Source organism: Danio aesculapii, chromosome 7, assembly GCF_903798145.1.
Source record: "Danio aesculapii chromosome 7, fDanAes4.1, whole genome shotgun sequence".
In the NCBI taxonomy this organism is placed as follows: domain Eukaryota; kingdom Metazoa; phylum Chordata; class Actinopteri; order Cypriniformes; family Danionidae; genus Danio; species Danio aesculapii.
This window is the reverse complement of record NC_079441.1, coordinates 28,656,561-28,676,167: the sequence shown is the minus strand read 5'-3', so window position 1 is coordinate 28,676,167 and position 19,607 is coordinate 28,656,561. Positions and strand designations below refer to the sequence as shown.

The 19,607-nt window shown below is 36.9% G+C and overlaps 1 protein-coding gene across 2 annotated transcripts in view; it reads right to left on the bottom strand.

Annotated features, from left to right (window-relative positions):
* sema4bb (sema domain, immunoglobulin domain (Ig), transmembrane domain (TM) and short cytoplasmic domain, (semaphorin) 4Bb) overlaps nucleotides 1-9,141 on the bottom strand; it is a 30,210-nt gene extending 21,069 nt beyond the window's left edge. The window contains exons 1-2 of one of the 2 annotated variants that reach the window (XM_056461545.1): nucleotides 9,000-9,141; nucleotides 2,034-2,427 (exon numbers count right to left, since the gene is read on the bottom strand). In XM_056461545.1, the coding sequence (XP_056317520.1) occupies nucleotides 2,034-2,190 (157 nt within the window). In that variant the 5' untranslated portion in view covers nucleotides 2,191-2,427; nucleotides 9,000-9,141. The remainder of the gene's footprint in view (nucleotides 1-2,033; nucleotides 2,428-8,999) is intronic. The other variant, XM_056461546.1, reaches the window with a different exon arrangement.
* Between the last annotated feature and the right edge of the window lie 10,466 nt (nucleotides 9,142-19,607).

The following is a 19,607-nucleotide window of genomic DNA, read 5'->3' as shown; positions in this document are numbered from 1 at the left end:
ATTTCCCTGGTTTATCCTTGAAGGGAACCAAGTAAATGCTAAAAGTAAAATGTTAAATGAATGTGCATGTAAATTCATACATATACAGCTCAGGAAAAACAACTAGAAGACCTGTATAAAGTTATTAGCATTTTTCTGGATTTGTAATACAGACATTTTACTCAAAACATTTATGTATTAGTAGGGCTGGGCAATTTGGCCTAAAATCAAAACCTTGATTAATGGAACATTTTAACTCGATTACGATTAATGTATGATTATTTTACTTATTTATTTTATGCCCTCATAGTTTACTGACAAGTTTTGTACAGTATATATGCTCACATATTACAAGTCAGCGATTTTTAAATGACGGGTGCATTACTTGACTTTAAAATTATGAGCGGAGCACACACACTAGCTACTATCTGTGATTGATGTAAATGTAAATTTAACAAAAATGTAAATAAACAGAAAATAAATAACTTGCACTTTTGTAAAATAAGCTCTCTTCTAAATAAAACAACTCTTGTATATCCTGTAAATAATATTTTAAACTTCTTGAATCTTCTTATCAATTGCTACGTTTCCATCCACCTATTTTTATGCGCATTTTGGATATGCGCATAAAAAACAGTTGATGGAAACACCAAGATGCGCATCAATTTTGAAAATGCACATAAAAAACATGGGCAGGACTGAGTAGGATAAACCTTTTATTCGATAATAAAAAATGCACATAAACTACAATAGAACACTTTTTCCAAACAAATTCCAGTATGCACATTAAAAAAGTCATGTGATGATCATGGGATGATAAAATGTATGTGAATGGACAAACCAGCAGGCTGAGCACATTGTAAAGCATCGAAAATGTTGTTTTGGTCATTCTAAAATGCCTTATTATATTATTAATGACCTTCAGAATCAAGTGTGCTTCGCACACGTGATTGTGCTCCGCGTCTCATGCCTTAAAACAGCACCGCGCGTTCACTGTGTGTCAGAATTGCCTTCTGAGGTGCCTTCTGAGTCATTTATTAAATGTAAAAAAGATTCACGCAGCTTCTCCTACTACATCAAATTACAATTTTACTTTTGATAATTGCTGCCAGTTAATCAGGAAGTGATGATTTTGATCTCTTTGACCCACTGGATGGAAACGCTGCTTTATTCGCACATCTTTTATATGATATTCCAGTTTTGAGCATAAAGTTAATTAACATTTTTTGGATGGAAACATAGCTATTGTCAATGTAGTGCAAATGTACAATGTGTAGTTACATTTTTTGAGAGGTGTGCAGGTATGCGACCTCGCGAAGGCAGCGGACCATACACGTGCGCTCGACGCAGAAGTATAAATCAGCCTTAACAGAGAGAGGTCACATGACTCCACACGCAGTAGGGAAAGTAATTGAAAAAACCGACCAGAAAAAATTAGATTGATTATAGGTTCTGAATGTCAATTTTGATTACTTTTTGAATAATTGCCCAGCCCAATGTATTAGTTGCAAATTCAAACAACCTGAAATAATTAAAATAATGAAATAATAAAAGTCGAGTCTTATTTTTCTCCAGAGCTACATATAAACATTTACAAAAGATTTATATTAAAAAAATTAATACTGTTGTTTTGAACTTTCTCATCAGAAAATACAGAAGTTTTTTTTTTTTACACAGGTCTCCACATAAATATTAATCATCACGATACACTTGATCGTCAAATGAATTCAGAAGGATCATGTAAGTATTGGCTGCTTTCAAAAACCTTTAAAAACACAACATAAACAAACCTTTAAACGCTAGTGTCTCAAAATATATCTCGACCAACTGATTCCATCACTGTATCATGGTTTAGAGTCAGTTGTGAAAAATGTTTACATATGTTATACTAACTGATGAAATGTGCCATGTAGGTAAATTACCCTCTACCTGCATGAACTTAACCACTGGCCTGCTGGCTCTAGGGGGGATAGGTAAAGTATTAAGTGACATGCAAATAGCTTTGAATAAGAACGTATCTGTTGAATAATAAATGAATTAATTTATCCACTTACTGTATGTGAAACTTATGCGCGCTGTAACATCATCCTCACTCGCCATGGTTGATTGTAAAACTCCAGCCAAAAAAATCCATATGCTCCAAAATGAGAGCCAGACAGAGTTTGTGCTTTCCACTGATATTTTCCATTGGACTTTACATTTGGTTGCCATGGTTACTGCGTTTGAAGATTGTTCCAGGTATCTTTGGTAATCAGACGTGATGTTTACAGCCCGTCATCGACTATTTTAGGGATATTTGGGGTCATACTGCAAGGCCATACTGGAATCAGTTCCAAAGAGGTCAAAAGGGGAACTGATATCAGATCCTGGTTGGAGAACACACTTATTTTACACATCACATTCCCACTGTTAGCGACTGGAAACTCCAATTGGATTGTTTGGAATCTGCTGAGGAAGAAACAGAGGCACATTTAGTCAAATTAATAAACAGAGAGCGACAGTCTAAATGATTTTTCCCCTAAGAGAGTATAATAACCAGAAGTTATACACACTCAGATAATAAAAAAGCCTGAAATGAAGACCCATGATAAAATAAACAGATTCACAGTTCAAAGGAGGTTAATCTCAACATCCAGAGCACATGTTTCAGTGTTATTTGTGTGTGAATTTGATGTCCTCCTCAGCATGACATTATCCAAACAGTATTTGGAAATGCAACAGCTCCGCCCTTTTGGCCTGATCGGCTTTTAAGGGTGGTTTGTCCTGAAAACAGAAAGGTTGCGTAGTCTCTGTAGCCTCAAGCACAACACACAAATGAAATTAAAAATGCCATACTAATTATGCTTATGTTCTTGATTTCTATTTATATTATTATTATCTGTATCATGTATTTGTTTTTGGGTGGAGAAAATGAAAATCACTGGAGAACACCGAATCTGTACTGCCAGTGAGTGAACAGTCAAAGCTGGACAAAGCTGTAAGTTTGCGTACACAGTAAAAAAATCATATGTATGAAACCCTGCGTACACGGAATCCCACACATATTCTCTTTGTACATCCAGATTAACATGAAACTGAGCGCAAAAATACGAGCACAAAACCCCTTCCTGCCTCCTCCCCCTTATAAATATGGCCAATGACTCCGCTTTTGCAAAACCAAACAAAAAAGCAATGGCAAAGCAAGCAAGAAGAGAAACTTCACAGAATGTGAATTGGAGGTGCTCCTATTGGAGGTAGACCGGAGAAACGGTGTTATTTGCAAGTTTGTCTTCCGGAATTAATAAACAATTGAAAAAGATAGAGTGGAAGAGTTTAGCTGACGCGGTTAACGCAGAGGGGTCTGAACATCGCACTGTCAGTGAATTAAAAAAGAAATTGTCCGATGTAAAGGTGCAGGTTAAGAGGAGAACAGCAGCACACCGTGAAAGTGTGGACCGAAGAGGCGGGGGAACAGGGGATCCTGAACTAACACCCTTTGAGGAGAGAGTTGCCTCAATTGTGGGCGACACACAAATTTAGCTTTGATTTGAATATTTTATCTCGAATGGTGTCAGAGTTTAATTGACTTTTACAATTTTTACATTAAAGATATTTTAAAAATATTATAAAATAAATAAAGTGCTAATTACAAAAACAGAGTCTTTTGCATTAAGCAGGATGTTTTTCTGAACATTTTAGTACTGGTTTTGTTGTATAATTTCATATGGTTGAATTGTTTATTGTTTCGTATGGTTCGTTTTTTATATCGAGAAATTAAGCCTTGTGCAACATAAAGGGCATATATTTATGCCTACACTATCTGACCTATTTTTGCCTCAAACTATAATAGGAGCAAAGAATTTAATTGGTTTGAAATCTAATGTCTAATGAATGTCTAACATCAAACTAAGTTTATCGCAGTTCAACAGCATGGAATGGAAACCTTATGGCTCGTTTACACTGAGTGGTACAGTACAGGTCACTTTTATCAGGCTTGAGTTTCCACTACCAAGGATACCCTTTTGGTGGGCGTGGGAGAGTTTCAGTCGACGTCATTCTCGCTCGAATAAATGTCTACAGTAAAGCCGTACAGGTCGTTTACAAATCATATGAGAAGCACTTCTCACAAAACAGATGCTTTAAACATATAAATACTTGTTTATAAATGTTTAGTACTAACTTTTCTATGAGCATAATTTTATTATAACTGCAGATCAATGACAGTGCGAAATAACCTACTGTAACATCTGCAAATATATAAAATAAATAAATAAATGTAACATATATGAGCACATACAGACCCTTACAGTCTTCGATATGATACCAGTTACAGTAAAACTACACACAGCAGACATTTAATCCTTATTTCTGTTCAAAAACAACACACAACACAACCTCTCATCTGTGTCTGTAATCTTCACCAGCACATGTGGCCTCTGTTAGAGAGTAATTTTGTCATTTCAAGTTCATAATAGTCCAAAAGGCGATGATAAACATGGCAGTTTGTTCATGATTCAGGTTGCTGAAACAATCTGCTCCTGTGTTTTGTCGGGCTTTTCCTTTTTTCCACGCTTCCCTCTCGCGTTTGTCCTTTTCTTTTCTGAAAGGATCAGACGTCGAGGACACTTCAATAATCACACACACGTTATTATCATCAGCTCAAGAAGTTCGTTATATCAAATATAAATGTGACTGCGAGCTCCCTGGAGAAAGTGAAAACTGCTCGCACTTTGATGGCTTTGACGTAAAACAACAACAGGACATGGCAGATTTTGTTCTTCTTGGCTTTGTGGCTGTTCATCAAGACAATGACGAGGTTTGTTTGAGCTTGGGTCATCCATGGCTCGTTATTATATGCATATAGTATTTCCATGTAATCTCCGGCTGTGTATTTAAAAAAACATGGTGGATCCTTTGTTTTCATTCTGGCTAGCTCCACGAGATCGTGACGTATCTCTGTAACCAATCAGTGTTCAGCTGCGCAGGTAGCTCCACCTTTTTTGTACCCCTTCTTGTGTTTGGCACAAAAAAAAAAGTGGTACGGTACGGTACAGTTCGGTATGCTTTTTGACAGTGGAAACGGCCATAAAAGCGTACCGAACCAAACCGTACCACTCAGTGGAAACGGGCCATTATATACCTGCTAGACATGTGGATGATCCCGTTCCATACAGCTGGAATTACACGGCTCAAAGATACTTTGTAGTGTGCAATTTAACATAATTGCCTCAAGGAGTCACCAATGGAAATAAAACAAACGGACGCCAGACGTGAAGTTGGCGTGGGCCAACGCACATTCTCACGTTCATTTCATCGTTAGTAAATCCAAACGTGAGCGTGAAATTTGGTGTACGCAGCGTTGATACATGAGGCCCCTGGTGACTATTTGATCATTAGCATTCATTCATTCATTCCTTTTCGGCCAAGTCCCTTGGTTCATCAGAGGTTCCCACGGTGGAATGAAACGCCAACTATTCTAGCACATGTTTTACCCAGCGGATGCCCTTCCAGGTGCAACCCAGTAGTAGGAAACACCCATACACTCTGACATACACACACATACACTACAGCCAATATAGTTTACTCAATTCACCTATATTAACATGTCTTTAGACTGTGAGGTGGCAGTGCTAACCACTGAGCCACTGTGTCGCCTGGTCAATAGCATATCAAACCATAAAATACAAAGTATTTATATAATTAAATAGATGTACACATCTAAAATACTAAAAGTATAGATGTAACTAAATGTATGTACTTCTGATATTATTCTCAAGGACAAGATGTACACAAGCACACATTAATCCTGCAGACAGAACTGCACTGTGACTGCTGCGAAGACTCAAGTCACATTTGGAAGACAGGCACTTCTAAATGATTAAAGACTGAGGTAAAAATAAAACATGCAGTTTACACTGATATGAACTAGCCCAATGAAAACCAGAAAAGCATACACAGCTTTTCCTTTAGTATGTTACAAAAAAAGGAGATTAAAAGGATTGTTCACTCTAAACTGAATTTTTACCCAGATGTCGATGGTTGCAAACCTTCATGAGTTTCTATTTATTTACTGTCTGGCGAACGCAAAAGCAAGACATTTTGAAGAATACTGAATGTATGTAGTGATTTACATCCATAGTAGGAAAAAACACTATTGAAGTTAATGACTAGCAGTTTACAATATTCTTCAAAATATATTCTCTTGTGTCTGACATAAGAAAGAAACTCAAACAGGTTTGGAACAAGTAGAGGCTGAGTAATGTAACAAAACAGACATTTTTGAACAAACTATTCCATAAAAGTAGATATTCATACTATTTTTATGTACTTAAAATCCAAATTTAAAGCAGGTAGCAACATGGGATGTCTGTTTATTGACCAATAACCATTAATACACACACATAAAACTCTGACTCTAAAAGTTTCTTACAGGGAGAGATTTTTTGTTTATGGACTACCTTTCATTGATGCTGATATGATCTGATTTAGTGCCTGATCTCAAGAGAGGAAGACTTGAAAGGGGGATTAATAATATGACCTCTCAACCTTGTACTCTAGAAATTAATTAAAATGTTACGCAACTCTTTTTAACAGCAGTAAATATTCGATTCGCTCTTCACTCTCAATTGGTAATGTTTTCTTGTCACCATAAGATAATTTACAATGCATTATATCGTAAAGTAGACAATCTAAAGAGGGATATAGAGGTCAACGCGTTATCTTTAACTTCAAAAAGATCTCTGACATCTGCAATAAAATTTACAAGCTGTCTGGCCTCGTTCCTTTAGGCCTAATACTTTTATGACACTACCTGGAAGAAAGCAGCACAGCATTGGTTTCCTCTTTGTATAGCAAGACCTTGGGCCAAAAAATTTAAATAAGGGCATCTATATCAGTTAAATTCTCCTGAAACGGCTGAGCTCATAATAAGTTCAACAATATGAAGCTCATGTTCTCGGTTATTTACATATAAAAGGTTCTTTAACTGTCCTGAGGTGTGACAGTGAGAAGAACAGTCTTCCACTGATACAATGAACCAAATGGAGAACCGGTTATTAATTGTTGACTTCCAAGTTCTAACTAAAAAACATGAGAACTTGCATCTTGACTAAACTGCATAAACATCAAACGATTCTTTGATCGGACATACAAGGTATTCACTGTCAGAGTCTTTGATCCAAAAGGTTGATGCTGTTTTAAACAGAGCAGAGTTTAAGTAAACAGTAAAGGTCTGCTTTCATGTGCTTTCTTCACTCACCCAACCATAGAAAGGAACTACGGTTTTCAGTTTTAGTCAGCATTCAAAAAAATAATCAAGTATACTTCAGTTTTGATTCCTTGTTCTAATAATCAGCAATTAAAAAGATAGTAGTGGAGAAGACCATCAGAGATCATTTTTGATCACTAATTCCAATTCAATTGTTATCTCTTGTGTTAATCATTATCTAACCTTCTCTACACTGCACAATCACATGGTCTGATGGTTAAACAAATTAAAAAAAACAGTTGACACAATTAAGGAGGGTGTTCCCTGTTTTCAGAACCCCCCTCACAATTAAGATGATTATTATCAATAATTAATGTTAATAAATGCAGAACTCTTGATCAAAGCATCTTTGAAACAAACGAAACGCACATTTTAGGATGGGTTCCAGAAAGGTGAGACTAATTATTTTAAGGTTAAGAGCAGTTAAATAAAAGTAATAGCCAGAAACAGTCTTGTTTTTGTTTTGTGAATGTTTTTGCTTGCCTGACTTCATCATAATGGATCTACAGTTAAAGTCAGAATTATTCATTTTTTTATTTTTTAAATATTTCCCAAATTATGATTAACAGAGCAAGGAAATGTTCACAGCATGTCTGATAATATTTTTTCTTCTGGATAAAGCCTTATGTGTTTTATTTCTGCTAGAATAAAAGCAGTTTGAATTTTTTTATAACCATTTTAGGGTCAATATTATTAGCCCCTTTAAGCTATATTTTTTGGCGATAGTCTACAGAACAAACCATCATTATACAATAACTTGCCTAATTACCCTATCCTGTCTAGTTAACCTAATTAACCTAGTTAAGTCTTTAAATGTCACTTTAAGCTGTATAGAAGTGTCTTGAACAATATCTAGTCAAATATTATTCACTGTCATCATGGCAAAGATAAAATAAATCAGTTATTAGAAATGAGTTATTGAAACTATTGTTTCGAAATATGTTGAAAAAAATCTTCTCTCTGTTAAACAGAAATTGGGGAAAAAATAAACAGGGGGGTGGCTAATAATTCTGACTTCAACTGTATATAACCAAAAAGTATGTTAGATTGTGTGAATATTCTTGACTATGCAAGATAACACAACTTTTATATGCAACCTAATGTTCTTTTAATTTATTTGTCATCACTGTTTACAGAAGAATAGTGCATTACTTAATTGCAGTCCTAATGCTTGCTGTAAATGTGAAACTACAGTCCTAATTTTGCTGATGATCTGCTTCACTTGATCTACAACCGTCTAAAATTATATTAAAAGTTCCCATGCAATTACACGTGGGTAAAAAAGCTGACTGTGCACAGTTTTTACCAGTTCTCCATCACAAACATTACTAAATCTGCACTTCCCACCCTACTTTGGACGTTGATTCTTCCTAACACACACTTGCAAGATGTCGAGCTTTACTTTGCGGTGTACTTTGTCAGAGCACGCACGCACAATCCAGCACCACCTTGTTTATTTGAGCCATTTTTTCCACCCACCTACTACCACCCACCCCCAACTCACTCACTCACCCACCCTCTACTACCACTATAAACACACGAAACACAGCATGTCTGGATCCTAGTACACCTTAGTACCAAAACACTTATCTCAGAACAAAATAAATCATTGGTCGACATTAAAAAGTGTTGTTTCGCAACAGGTGATTTTCCGCACCACAACATTCAACAGATAAACGTGGTCAGTCCTACGTCTGCGAACAATACTGGATCCTCGATCGCACCTCTTGGTCAACCCACAGCCCCTTTAACTTATTGTTTATATGCAACTTACCGCTAAAGCGCTTAAAGCTGTTACATCTCTCTCTGAATAGACTGGCAGCGGATTTAAGCCGTAAATGAGTCCATGGGTTTGTATTCCAGCATGTTATCTCCGAGTCCCGGGTAACTGTGCAACATTCAGCCGCTGATTTCTTCTCTCATGGATAAACCGCTGAGACACTCGCCTAGACCCTCCTCCTCCTCCTCCATTCACTGGAGCCACACCTCTAACACACTCTTTCTCTCTCACTCAACACACATCCGAAACCAGAGGTGCTCTTTTTATCCAAAGCATTGCGTTTTATTATTATGCTGTTGAAACCAATGAGAAACTACAGTCAGTGTTATTTCTTAATGTGCAGTAACTTTGTTTCATGTAAACATGTTTGAAATGTAGGCAACATAATTAACTGTGAATCAGATTTACATTTAGCTAACGACTAAGCCCCTATTTAACCTTTTAAAACTTATTTTGATTTTCATTGGTTTTCCACTAGTCATAAATGTGATCAATGGCATGTTCGTGGTTTTTGTGAAACAAACAAAAATATAAATAAATTAAAATATATACATAAATAAAACAAAACTAGGCCCTGATATGAAGGCTATACCATATGTGTCTGTATTAGTACTAGAGTACTAGTTCATTCAATTTGACAGTTTTTTAAGGGATAGTTCACCCAGAATTTTCTGTCACCTTTTACAAACTTGTTTAAGTTTGTTTTTTCTGGGGAACACAAAAGAAGATATTTTGATGAATGCTGGAAACCTGTAACCATTGACTTCCATAGTATTTGTTTTTGAAGTCAATAGAGCTTTTCAGCTTTCTTCAAAATATCTTCATTGCGTTCAACAGAAGACTGAAACTCATAAATGTTTAATGGAGATTCACTCAGCAAAACCGTAATTGAACTATTCAGAATCAGAATCGTTTTATCGCCAAGTGTGCTTTACACACACAAGGAGTTTGTTTTGGGAACAAAAGCTTACTGTGTACATAAATTGACATGTGACAACACGAAAATAAATATAAGGAAAGACGACAAGCAATAAACTGAGATGCAATTAGACAAAAGAGCTCTGGACATGGGGTATAGGTGAATTGAATAAACTAAAATGGCCGTAGTGTATGAGTGTGAATGAGTGTGTATGGGTGTTTCTCAATACTGGGTTGGGCCTGGAAGGGAATCCACTGCGTAAAACATATGCTGGAGTAGCTGGTGGTTCATTCCGCTGTGGTGACCTCTGAAGCTGAAAGAAAATTAATGAATGAATGGCCTTGTAAAATCTAGACTTTCATTTATAATCAGCCACTAAAAAAGAAGGCTTGCATCAACTTCAGTGCATAAACTTTATAAAACCCTGAATAAAAATGGCCACCATTGTTATATTAAATTCAAACACTTTTAAAATACTTCTACAACTAAATTGTAAGTTTGTAGACAAATTTTTAAAGATGCTACCATGTTTCATCAGATAGCTACAATAATTTTAGTACACTGTTTTCATGATCAGCCACAGCCATATCACCCCGCAGCCCAAGACTGGTTACTCATTAGCCGCGTTTCCACTATCGCGCCTAAAGCGAGCGAGCCAGGGCGAGCCAAGGCCAGATTTCCACTATCACTTCCGGGGTGTAATCGGGCCAAAGCGGGGCTTCCTTGGGGCCAGCGTCCGGCCTTTTTCGGCCCGCCGAATACCTTGGGCCAAGAAGGGCCAACTGGGGCTTCGGGGCGGGGTTACGTACAAAGGCGGAGTTTTCCTGTCAGGTAAAGAGGAGACAAGATGCTTTCTTCCCTTACATTTGTTTTGCTATCGCGCTTGATCAACTCACTCGCCTTGCAGCCAAAATCTGTGTTCGAAGTAAATGCCGCCGAACTCGAATGTCCTTATCCAGGGATCGCTGTCTGGCCTTACACCAACAGACCACAAACAGTAAAAAAGCAATCGCTTCGGTGTTCTCCATCTTCCAGCTCTCGTAGTGATGCCAGGTTGTGTTTGTGGTTATAATTTGAGTTTTTTGTTCCCGCTGAAGTGGGCGGGTTGTGTGACGGGTTGTGACCTTTGATTCGGGGGACGTTCTGGGGGCGGTGTTTGCGTGACGCGCTGCGAGCAACTAGCCCGACAGTGGAAACGCGACATGATTTCGGCCTCATTTCTCAACCTACCGGGCTATGGCCCGGCCTGGCCCGATTAAAGCCCTGGCTCGCACTGGCCCGATAGTGGAAATGCGGCTATTGAAGCCAACTAGGGCTGGATAGGAGACCACATGGGAAAACTAAGTTGCTGTTGGAAGTGGTGTTAATGAAGCCAGCAGGGGGCGTTCTGTGTGAGTCCTAATGCCCCAGTACAGTGAAGAGGACTCTATACTCTCAGTGAACACCATTTTTTGGATGAGACGTTAAACTGGGGACCTGACTCTGTGGTCATCACTTCTCATAAAGAGTAGTGGTATAACCCAAGTGTCCTGGCCAAATTCTCTCCATCGGCCCTTACCCATCATGGCCTCCCAATCATCCCCATCAACCGAATTGGCTCTATCACTAATTCTCCACTCCACCAATAGCTGGTGTGTGGGGAGCGCACTGGCGCCATTGTCCTGTGGCTGTTGTCGCATCATCCAAGTGGATGCTCCACACCCCCTCATGATTGTGAAGCACTTTGGGTCATACATGATAAATGCGCTATATAAATACACATTACATAATCAGTGCTAACATGTTTTTGCACATTTTTAGCATAATTTAACACAATGTTAACATATTTTATTTTATTGCTAGCATGGTAATTGCATTGTTAGCTTGTGTATAGCATGATAATGTTTAACATAAAACAGAAATGTTTGGCAGAAAAGATTCTAAAGGGCTTTTGCATCATTTGGACATTCTTTCCATGTAAATCTATAGGATTTTATCATAAATTGTATTAAGCATGGGATGATAACCGTTTTCAAGGTATACCACGGTTTGGAAAAGTCAAGGTTTTAAAATCGTCAAAATTTTCTGCAATGCCATTCCTAAGGTATGTGTATGATTTTTTATTTACATTTCTTAGGACAACAGTATCTCCAGCAGAAAAGATATCCAAAGATGCCGTTATAAATAGTGAAAAAATGGATTTTTGAAAAAAATGAAGACAGCAGAAGTCAATAATTTATTTAGCCTGATATTTTTACTGTTCCAAAATATTTAAGATGTTTCTCAAAATAAAATACACTGTGTTCAAAAGGGAAAAAAGTTTTAGTTTTTTACCCAGACATTTAAAAAGAATATATTTTAGAGCAGTAATCACAATATCGCCAAAACGTGAAACCTTGATATTTTTAACCAAGGTTATCATACCATCAGAATCTTATACCGGCCCATGCCTAAATTGTATACTCAGCTCATCAACATATGCAAATCTGTGACTGTACTGTTGATTTTTTAATTAAACATGTTTAATAGTTTAATAATAGTGCAGGCAACCAGGTGATTCAGTCTTTTTCTAGGACTTCCAGAGTTAGACAGGCCTTCAAATCGAAAAGAATAATTCAAAGTGTAGTCCTCAAAGGAAATTACAGTAGATTAGAGGCAGATCAGCAGCAAGGACAAGAGCTGAGCTCAGGCATCCATGAAATCTCTAGTAAAGTTACAGCAGACTGCCATCAAATGCTGGTTAATACTTCTAATGAGCAGTTGCGCTCTTAGTCAGGAGTTAGTTATTAAAAGAAAGATTTTCAGTCTCATGGCATGGTCTTTTTCCTCCTTTTAATGGTAATGACATTTGAATCATTCACCTATTATTGTGCACCCTGATTGAGATTCAATGTTAGAATGTTCCTTTGTTCACTTGGTAGTCATTCAACCAACTGCACCCTGTCTGTGAAGAAATAACAGAATACCTACAGGGAAGCACTTGTGTAAACATACAACAGTGTTTCATCTATAATGAAAAATAACCAGCAAGATTGTGCAGCAGTCGCCTCTTATTTTTACAGAAATAAGCTCAGTGTCTGTCCTAACTGTCTCCTAGCCTGTCACCAAGGTAACCAGTCTCTGTTCAGTCTACTCCATAGTTGAACAAATGAGAAATGAGAGCCTTGAGTCATGCACACGGTGCTCTTTTTCACAGTGGGCCATACCAACTATGACTACAATTTTGGGTTTGGTTTATTACTGCCATTTATGCTATGTGTTTTATCATGTAAGCCTGACTTCTGTGCACCTAAATTAATAAATGTCATGTGGTTTTAGAATTACTCCACTGCAGTAGGGAGTACTGTGTAATGTCACATAAATCTCTCATAAGATTTGCTTCTTTGGAAGAGATATAAATGTACAGCTAGATGGATGACTTATGACAGTCCGTGAAGTGTGGTTTTGGTGTATGACACATCAACATAGCTGATAGACATTCAACACTCCATGGTTCTGAAAACATCTTGCAATTCTTAGTGTGCTTTACGCAAGTGAGTGGGTTTGATAAACCACCTGTAGTTGACAAACACACTTTTTTTATCTCCAGATGCACTTTCTTATATACACCCTATACTTCTTGGAGAATAATTCTGAGTGTGCTCCGACAAACCCTCTTCTCTCCGTATGCTTAGACTTGTCATAGCATGTACAGTGCTCAGCATAATTGAGTACACCCCATTTTGAAAATAAATATTTTGATCCATTTCTCAGTGAATATTGGCATGTATTTTGCTGCATTTAAATGAAACAGATTTATTAAACAGATATATTTATTAAAATCATATTTTAGTCACAGAACATTTTTAGAAATTGAAAAATAATACAATTAAATTCAAGCTAAATATTGCAAAAAAATGACAACCTACAAAATTTCAACCAATTTTTTCAATTTTTTTTGCTTCTCTTGATTTTTCCTATTTTTTTAATTTGTATTTAAATTTTTCTATAACATTAAATTTGGATGTACTAGTGTTTGGACCGCTATAGCAAGTTATTTTGTTAGATAAGCTCCAGATTTGGCTTCAGTACTGACTAATCTAATGTATATGCACAAATGTAATATTGTATAGCTGCCTATTAAAAATATGAGTTTAAAAGAGAGATTTGTGAAGGGTGTACTTATATATGCTGAGCACTGTATACTGCAGCTTTCTGATGATTTGAAGTACTTATTTTATCCCATTTGTAATTTACTTTGGATAAAGGAGTCTTCTTAATTTAAGATATTAGAGCAGATAATTAAGAGATACATGCAGCTCAAACTCACTACTGGGGTACAAAAGGTACTAAATGTTGGCTTTCTTGGCACCCTAAACGGACTAACTGGCAATGCTGAACATAAATCCTCAGATTCTTATATATATATTTTACTCCTCTCTTTTGCACATACACACAGAGTCACATGCGTTTGACTCAGCATGCTGTCACATCCTCCCGTTCAAATTTGAATGAAATCAAAACATCCAAGAGTAACTTGGACAGTAAACTGTTAATGCTTCTAGGACTGGAGCCAGTTCAGAGTGTTGCTGCTGGGCAGTTCTGCCCCTCAGTGCATGGCGTGAACAGTCTGATGAGTTGTGGCAAGGGAGAGGGATATCTTGTGTAAACACAGGGGTTGTATTCCCAGGCTCAGAGACTTGACCGGTGATTAAGAACTGACGTTAGTCAGAATGGCCGGCAGTCCATATAACTAAATAATCCATGCCTCCAACCAGCAAGGACCAGCCACAATAGGTCTAGAGTTAAAAGTCTTTTTAAATGTATGTTCTGTGGGTGGTGCGGTTGCACAGTGGGTAGCGCTGTTGCCTCACAGCAAGAAAGTCGCTGGTTTGAGTCTCGGCTGGGTCAGTTGGCATTTCTGTGTGGAGTTTGCAAGTTCTCCCCGTGTTGGCGTGGGTTTCCTCCAGGTGCTCCGGTTTCCCTCACAAGTCAAAAGATATGCTGTAATGGTGAATTGTGTGTGACTCATCATAGAAAGGTTTGAATTTACATTGTGTATGTGTGTGAACAAAAGTGTATGGGTGTTTCCCAGTGATGTATTGCAGCTGGAAGGGAATCCGCTGTGTAAAACATATGCTGGATAAGTTGGTGGTTCATTCCGCTGTGGTGACCCCTGATTAATAAAGGTACTCAGCCACAAAGAAAATGAATAAATGAAATTTATGTTGTACAGTAAATCTTTTCCATACAACAACTCATTCAAGATCAACATTGAACTGTACAGAGCTTTACTATAAGCATAAAACAGCTGCAACATTCATCAAAATATCTTCTTTTGGGTTGCACTAAACGTAGTTAATGGAAAATGGTGTAAATGGTAAAAAAAATCCAGTCCACAATTACTTTTATACTGAAAATACGTCATTTTGTGTGTGTGTGTTTTTTTCAGAATTTGCCAATTAAAGAGTTAAAATCCTGTAATTTTTTAAACAATTTAGTAGTGATCAGGACTGAAGTTGATTAACAGATTTATGCAAAAACATTTGAAAAAAATACTAATCTGATGCATTTTACAGCAGTTTATTTCAGTTGATGTTTTCATCCCGAACATAACAAAAGGGTAGTACATTTGAGCAGTGCACAAGGGTTAAATATTTCATGAATTTAAATCTGCTATAATACACCTCTAGAAATGAAAATAGTGTCATTATTGGGATTGTGTGAAGTTATGAAATGATGAAATTTCAGAGTTCAGTTCTGTTCAACCAAGGGCAGTAGTTTTGCTGTTCAGCTTGAGTAAGTTAAATACTATATATTATGGAACACAATAGTGGAATTATAATTCAAGTATAATCAGGTTTAGTGAGCTTAGTTCTAATTTTACTGAATGTAACAATACAAATACAGTTAAAGTCAGAATTATCAGCCCCTTTTTGAATTTTTCGTTCTTTTAAAAATATTTCCTAAATGATGCTTAACAAAGCAAAGAAATGTTCACAGTATGTCTGATAATAATTTTACTTCTGGAGAAAGTCTTATGTGTTTTATTTCTGCTAGAATAAAAGCAGATTTAATAAAAATAAAAAAATCATTTCAAGGTCAAAATTATTAGCCTCTTTAAGCTATTTTTTTTTTCGATACTCTACAGAACGCACCATCGTTATAAAATGACTTGCCTAATTACTCTAACCTGCCTAGTTAACCTAATTAACCTAGTTAAGCCTTTAAATGTCACTTTAAGCTGTACAGAAGTGTCTTGAAAAATATCTAGTCAAATATTATTTACTGTCATCATGGCAAAGATAAAATAAATCAGTTATTAGAAATGAGTTATTAAAACTATTATGTTTAGAAATGTGTTGAAAAAAAATCTTCTCTCTGTTTAACAGAAATTGGGGAAAAAAAATAAACAATAATTCTGACTTCAACTGTACATAGATTTCTTCACAGGATAGCGTTACATATTTTAACAAACAAATAGTGCTTACATAAAAATAAACTTACATAAAGCTAACCTACACTAAAACAAGTATTCTAACAATACATATAAGTTGGACAAATAATAGAAAACTACATGCAGCTCTGCAGATGACAATAATGTCATTATTCAGAAAAGAATAGTTCTGGTCAGAAAAGAATAGTTCTGGTAAAAATCTGAAAATATTGTCCTCACCTCATGAGTTCAAATTGATAATATTATATTAATTCATTCATTTTTTTTCAGCATAATCCCTTTATTAATCAGGGATCGCCACAGTGGAATGAACCGCCAACTTATCCAGCATATGTTTTACGCAGCGGATGCCCTTCCAGCTGCAACCATCACTGTTAAACACTCTTATTCACACACATACACTATGGACAATTTTAGCTTACCCAATTCACCTATACCACATGCCTTTGGACTTGAGGGGGAAACCAGAGCACCCGGAGGAAACCCACGCCAGCACGGGGAGAACATGCAAACTCCACACAGAAATGCCAACTGACTCAGTCGAGGCTTGAACCAGCGACCTTCTTGCTGTGAGGCGACAGTGCGACCCACTGCACCACCATGCCGCCTGATAATACTACAGGTCAAATAAAAAAGAATGCAAAGGTAAAATAAGTGGTGAATATTTAAAGTTTACTTGAAATAAGTAGATCAAAGAAGTGAAATATACTAAAAAGGAAAACATACTAAATGATGACCTGACCATTGTTAGGTAGCAAACTTTTTATGAATAACGAGTAGTCAAACCGGTTTTCTTACTTTGTGACAAAAAATTATCATTTTTATCACTTTTATTCACTTAAAAACACAGTCCCGGTAATGTAATTCTAAATCAAAATACTTCTTTTCTTTTAAGTGGATACTACTTGGGTTATTCAAGCTTATTTGCATGGCACATTTGAATGAGAATTGAATGAGAATGGATAGTGCTCTAGGGGCCGTTACCTCATCTCTCAGAGCAACAGAACAGGAATCAAGTGAGAGAAACCATGAAAGAAAGAAGGGATTGTGTCGGGGGAAGTAAAGAGAGACCGAATCTGAGAGCAGGATGGCCTGATCTTTCTGTTGCGGCTCAAGAGAGTCCAGCTTCTCTGTCAGTAACAGGTTAGTTTTAAAATGTATAACTGAACATCCTGACAGGAGAAAAAAATCTTTCCGGATCTCCAAAATAAAAGTAGCACTGACCCTAATAAAAGACCAGTCAGGACATGAAGTGCTGTTTTAGACCTTACTTCTCATCATTAGTTCCACTCAGTATGGCCAGGCATGATACTAATGAGGGTCTTGTTCTAAAACACAAGGCCAGCTCTGCATGATGGGAACTGGACTAATACAGACCTGTCAACCTAGCTGTGAATGGAGCTCCATTCATACTGTACACAGGGGGTGGAGTGTTTTGAATGTGGGAGAGTACATGTGCTTCATGTGTGTGTGTGTGTGTGTGTGTGTGTGTGTGTGTGTGTGTGCTCTTTTTATGAGTCACTCAGCACTGTATTACAGCCAGAAACTCTCAAGCTAATCTCTCCCACTGGACCCGTACACACCCCACTGTGGGTGTGGATACACACCCAGAGAAGGAGAAAGGCTGTTTTCACACATTCAGATGTGAAGAGCTGAAATAATGCTCTGGCTTGTTGTAACCACCTGTTGGTGTATGTGTACAAGCATGTTGTATATTATAATTCCTGCATTCAGGACACATTTGGATGAAGATCACCCCTCCAGGTGCATCTCAATGGGATGTGAACCTAATGAAATGTGCGCAGGGTCAAACACACACTGATTTGCTTGCAGAGTTCCCACTGATCACAGATGTTGAGGGGACATGATGCAATGCAAAGAAACCGATCTCTATCTGACTCAGGCCAGCACTTATACTGAGCAATAACTTGATGGGAATCCAGCAGGAAAGCAATATCTGCGCTGAAAGACATTAGAACATGACACGTTTACGATATACTTAATTACGCACTGCATTGAAAGTTTTGCAGCTGTACGACACTAGACAAATGCTTTACAATATGTATGAAAAGCCAAATCTGTTATACAGTTAAGAAACATTTACCTCATTTCTTCTCAACTCTTTCACTTGATCCACAACCATTAAAGGCAATTTTAGCTTCCAATAAACCTGCTTGTTTTACTGTCACACCTAAATATGTGTACAAGCATGTAATTTGGCCAATAATGGCCAATTCTGGAACCCTGCATTACAAGAAATTACACTTGGTCCCAGGAGCCGGATTTGCCTCTTATTGCAACATAGACAAAAATAATATTTTTTGACTCCCATTTCCTTATAGAGTTCAACAGTCTTGACTGATTCCCCAAGGCTTCCCTTAGGATTTTCTCTATGGGTTTTTAAGAAGCCCTTTAAATACGCTTAAATTGAGTATCATATGCATTACACTGGACATTATGTGTGTGTGCTTTACAGATGTTTGACCCTTTAAAATTGGTTTACAGAAAACAAGCATGGATGAAAATCGAAATCTTTGTTATACAACTGGGAAACCTTTACTAATTACTCTCTTAATGCCCTTTTTATACCTGCACTAATCTACTTTATACTGTTTTACCGTCACACCTAAATCCATGTATAAGCATGTAATTTGCCTAATAATGCACAACTTTAGAACCCTGTATTACAAGCAATTTTCTTGCTATACCAGAGCCAGAATTAGCTCTTGCTGTGAATTAGGCAAAACTGATTTTGGGATCTTCCTTCCTCAGTCCTATAGACTTGATGTCTATTTCACTGTGGGTTCCCTTAAAATATTCTCTCATTTTTGTAATCAGGGTTTTCCATTTATGTTTCAAATAAGAGTCGTGGCATTTTTCTAATATTTCATAGACCTGGAGCCAATTTTTTGTCCAAACTTGTGTCTACTAGGAAAACTTTCCTAGAAGAGCAGGGAACAACCTAACACTTCTTGACTTTCTCAGATTGTGTGAATCTGCATTGGGTGCATGTTTTTCAAATTCATTTCACATGCACTTGCCTGGTACAAATATGTGGTTTTATTTCATAACTAAAGTGTATAATGTTTTCATTATTTAACCCAGAATGGAAGAAAAATGGGATAGCATAAGGTGTTATGTGATCATGTTATCTTAAAACTTTATTTAAACTTTATCTAAAATGTTATCTAATAGCGGAAAACGATCAAGACATGTTTTTTTTCAAGTGTTTTACATTTTATTTTAAGAATTAAAAATTAATTTATTA